This window comes from Aegilops tauschii, chromosome 1 (genome assembly GCF_002575655.3).
Source record: "Aegilops tauschii subsp. strangulata cultivar AL8/78 chromosome 1, Aet v6.0, whole genome shotgun sequence".
Taxonomy (NCBI): Eukaryota; Viridiplantae; Streptophyta; class Magnoliopsida; order Poales; family Poaceae; genus Aegilops; species Aegilops tauschii.
This window is the reverse complement of record NC_053035.3, coordinates 494,421,044-494,425,543: the sequence shown is the minus strand read 5'-3', so window position 1 is coordinate 494,425,543 and position 4,500 is coordinate 494,421,044. Positions and strand designations below refer to the sequence as shown.

General features: G+C 45.1%; 1 protein-coding gene across 1 annotated transcript; it reads left to right on the top strand.

Annotated features, from left to right (window-relative positions):
• The first annotated feature begins 1,616 nt into the window (after positions 1-1,616).
• LOC109736468 (uncharacterized) lies at positions 1,617-2,933 on the top strand. The gene is made up of 2 exons (XM_040396747.3): positions 1,617-1,738; positions 2,219-2,933. Exons 1-2 carry the CDS (start codon positions 1,673-1,675, stop codon positions 2,792-2,794), a joined length of 642 nt encoding a protein of 213 aa, XP_040252681.1. The 5' UTR covers positions 1,617-1,672; the 3' UTR covers positions 2,795-2,933.
• Positions 2,934-4,500: the final 1,567 nt, after the last annotated feature.

Here is a 4,500-nt window from a genome sequence, read left to right as displayed (position 1 = left end):
GCCTTCTGAATTTCAGGTGCAGCACCCGAGGTAACCAATTCAATCCGGCCGATTCTCTTTATCGGGTACACAGATTGATGTTTGATTAAGCTGTTACTACCTGCTGACTGCCGGTCACATGGTCATGGTGGACACATCGGCGTGTGCAGCATGCGTGTAGCAGACTAGCAGTGACGAAGAATTGTCATCAGAGGGAGGAGAGCAGTGCAAAACTAGCAGTACACCGGCCTGTGTCTTCTGTCTCGTACCTGAAGTTTCAGAGACACGATCAGATCAATTTGATAGGAAGGTTTCTTTCCACCAGCTTTTGAATTTCAGGTGCACCTTCTCCGAGCCGGTTCTCTTTATCGGACATTGCAAAACCCTATCTCTGTCCTGATTTAATGGCCCTTTTCGTATTTTGTGTAAAAATTTAATCATAGATTAACTGACAGAATGTTAAAGCATGTCATCAAAAATTGTATCGTTGGATTTGTATTTGAACATAGTTTTTAATGATACTATTGTTTAGACATGTATCAATATTATGTTAATTATATTCATGATTAAAATTTGACAAAAAAAATACTAAAAGCACTAATAAACCAGTAGGGGGTAGTAGTACACCTGTTTTTTGATTCCGTACGTGCGTAATGGTTTTAGACACACGTTCAACTCAATTCGGCTAGGTACATTGCCGTTGCACAACGTATACGGTAGGGAGCAGCAACAACACATTATTAGCAACTCTCGTCCTGTCGTGTACTAGTCGTGACCAAGTGCACGACCAAGGCACGCACGTACCACGGACCAGCGCCTGACGGATCACTTCGGACACTGCTTGGTTCAGACAGGATGGACACATTAGCAGTGAATATTCAGAGACAAGATGACGGTACTGGCACCTTTGGACTGCTGCTGGCCGTGCCGTCCCTGTCGCCGTCGGTACGACCGATACTTGACTGATGACACTAGTGCCTACCTGCCACCCTGTAGCGTACGAGCCATGACCAAATGCACGACCATTGCGCACGCACGTACTGGAGTGAATTGCAAAAAACCACCACAATTGAAGTTGAAGCATCCAATTGCCACCACATTTCCAGCGCGTCCCAAAAATCCACCACTTTACTTGTAAATTTTCTCAATAAAAACAAATGACCGGTTTGCCGCAGTTAACACGATTTCTGACAGGGCTGGCCCACCCGTCAGGTGCCACGTGGGCGAGGCCAGACGGCGAGTGGGTTGACGACCGTTAGGGCTGTCGGTACAAAACAGAGCCCCCACTCCCCGCCGCTCACACTCCACTCCACTCGCTCACTCTCTCACTCTCACTCCTCTGCTCTGTCCCCTGTTGCCGCCGCCGGAGTTCTTCGCCGCCGCCGGAGGCACGGTTCCCTCCCCGCCGTAGAAGATGTCGTCGTGGAAGGATGGAGAGGAGAGCAGCGAGGAGGAGGAGCTGGTCGGCATGGATCTGGAGCAGCACTGGGTAAGATATCTGCTTTGCACGTAGGGTTAGGGTTAGTGTTCAAGTGTTCTTCGATTTGAGACCATGTTTGGAGCAGTTGCTATCTTTTCTGCGGTTCACTAGTGTGCTACAATGCAGGCGAACCCTGGCACCACTATAGATGCATCCTTCTGTGGTAGAGCTGCAGATGCAAGCATCACATGTAGACTGCACTTGGCCCCATGCATGAAATATGTTGCATTTGAAGGAAAGGACACTGGGAGGAGGTTCTATGGATGTGCTGTTCCTCAGGTCAGTGTTATCCAACGAGGGTTTGTGTTAGTGGTAGTTAGTCTGCAGATTGTTGTAATTGCTGTCAGTAAATTCAGTTAATTTGGACTGTCTGCAGTTGCAAGAATCAAATGTAAGTTAGTCTGCAGTAAATTTGCAGTGTCTGCAGTAAATTTGGTAGTTAGTATGCAGTAAATTTTGACTGTCTGCAGTTGCTGTCAGTAAATTCAGTTAATTGTGTTAGTGGTAGTTAGTCTGCAGTAAATTCAGTAAATTCAGTCAATTTGGACTGTCTGCAGTTGATGAAACATGTTTTTAACAGTGATTTTGCAAGCATCAGTTTCTGTCAGTAAATTAAGTAAATGAAACATGTTTAGGACATTGATTTGAACTTGAAGTTTCCTGAATGCCTGTTGTATCTGCAAGTATGACTGAATCACTGGATATCTCATCTATTTTCTTTTTGAAGTTAGCATATTTATTTTGTAATACTTGATGCAGGATGGTATTGACTGTGGAGTTGCTCAGTGGGTTGATGCCCCATGGCCTTCTATTCTGCAAAGATGTTTGGAGAAGATATGGGAGATGTTTCATGAGGAGAATCATGGCAGAATGATTGACCATGAGAAGTATAAGAAAGAGTTGGACAAGGTCAACAAGCAATTGGATACACTTGGGGATCAGTACAGTCAGCTGGTTGAGGATGTCACCAAGATGTTTGATTGGGCAGATCAGGACAACAGGGTCATGATTGATGAAGAGTTCAAGCAGAAGCAAATGGATGTGGACAAGGACATGGAGAAGCTAGCTATCAGCAAGGAGAAGCAGAGTGCTGACTTTGGCAAGATGAAGGAGATGGAGAAGCTGGCTCAGGAGCTGAAGGAGATGAAGTGCATTCTTAGGTCTCAGGGGGAGATCATTAGGAACACAAGGAAGGAGAGGGATGAGATGAAGAAAGAGAGGGACTGGATGGTAGAGGAGAAGAAGAAGCTGGAGTTTCTGGTGGGTGATCTTATGAAAGCTGGTCATGGCAACAAGGACAAGCTTGCCAAGATCAAGTCAATCCTTGATGAGTGAACAATGATGTTCATCACCTCAGTTATGTTAAGCTAATATGTGGCCTTGGAACAATATAGCTGGCCTTGGGGTTGTATATTTTGGGAATCCCCTAGTTATGTAATGACTGTAATGATTATCTACAAAACTACCTCCAGTTAAGTTATGTAATGTATGTAATGACTAGCTGCAAAACTACCCCAGTTATGTAATCTTGTTAGCTTTCTGTAGTAAGAGCTATGCTATTATGAATCTGCCACCTAAAACTATCATTTAATCTTCAAGGTGGCTTGGGCTTGACAAAACCACCCAAACCACCATTTAATCTTCAAGGTGGCTTGGGCTCGACAAAGCCACCCAAACCACCATTTAATCTTCAAGGTGGCTTGGGCTCGACAAAGCCACCTAAAACTATCATTTAGGCTTTTGAGTGGCTTGGGCTCGACAAAACCACCCAAACCACCATTTAATCTTCAAGGTGGCTTTAGAGTGGCTTGGGCTCGAGGTGGCTTTAGAGTGGCTTGGGCTCAAGGTGGCCAAAATCTTTTAGAATAGAAAAAGCATCAAATCAAACAAGTAAATTGTTGATGACACAAACATGTTCACAACCATAAAAGTTCTCATCCATAACAGTTCTCAAACTTAGCATGGTAACACAAACAAGTTCTCAAGCTAAATACTGATTACACATAACAGTTCACACATAGCAGTTCTCAGGCATAGTTTATGATATTTAGAAATACTTAAGGCAGGCAGTTCGAAAGACAACAGCCAAATTGTGCACTGACTAGTTGCCACTGGCATAAAAGTAACCCCTCATCCTGGTGCTCTGGAACCTCTTCCTTTTAGACCCTACTGTTGCTCCCTCTGTTGTAGTTGTAGCCCTAGGTGCCATGTAGGGCCTTCCACCTCTCCTGCTGGCTGCATTGCTTGAACCTGAAGCTCTTGTGGCAGCCTGGGAAGGAGTAGTAGAAGCATCACTGCTGATGCTTGCCCTTGTAGAAGCAGCAGTTGTTTTTCTTGGCCTTGTAGAAGCAGCAGGCTGGGCAGGACCAGTAGAAGCAGCAGTTGATTTTCTTCCCCTGGTAGATGTAGCAGGCTGGGAATGACCAGTAGCAGTTGTTCTTCTAACCCTAGTAGTTGCAACAGGTGGTGCACTGGTTGCAGGCTGTGCAGTAGCAGTAGAACTTCCCCCAGCTCCATGGTAGTGAGTTCTGGTTGTCTAAGAAAGCACACATCATAGCCCAACAATTAGGATGAATCAAATGATTAAAACAATGAAAACTGGCGAGGCTAGTTGTTTGTGCCAGTTTCATGGTAATAAGTTGAAAACAATGACAACAGTGTGCATATTCCATACCTTGTGCTTGTCCTTTCTTGCCTGCAGATGAGGCTTCAGGGGCTGAGGGCAGTAGGTGTACCTATGTTTCTGCATCTTGCAGTTGCTACAGGTGATAGTTGCCATCCTTGATGTATCCTTCTTTGTTGGGACCTCAAATTGCCCCTTCCTCCTAGCTGTTTGCTTTCTGCCCTTCTTCTCTTTGAACACTGGTGGATCTATGTCAGCAGTTGGTGTCCTAGGCCAACAGTCAGGCCCTGGTACAGGGTAGATGATGTGCTTGTATGTTTCCTTATACAATGGTTTTTTGAAGAACTCATGCACATAGTCTTCTGGCTGCCCCTTCACTCTTGTAATGGCAGAAACTGCATGGTTACATGGCCAACCA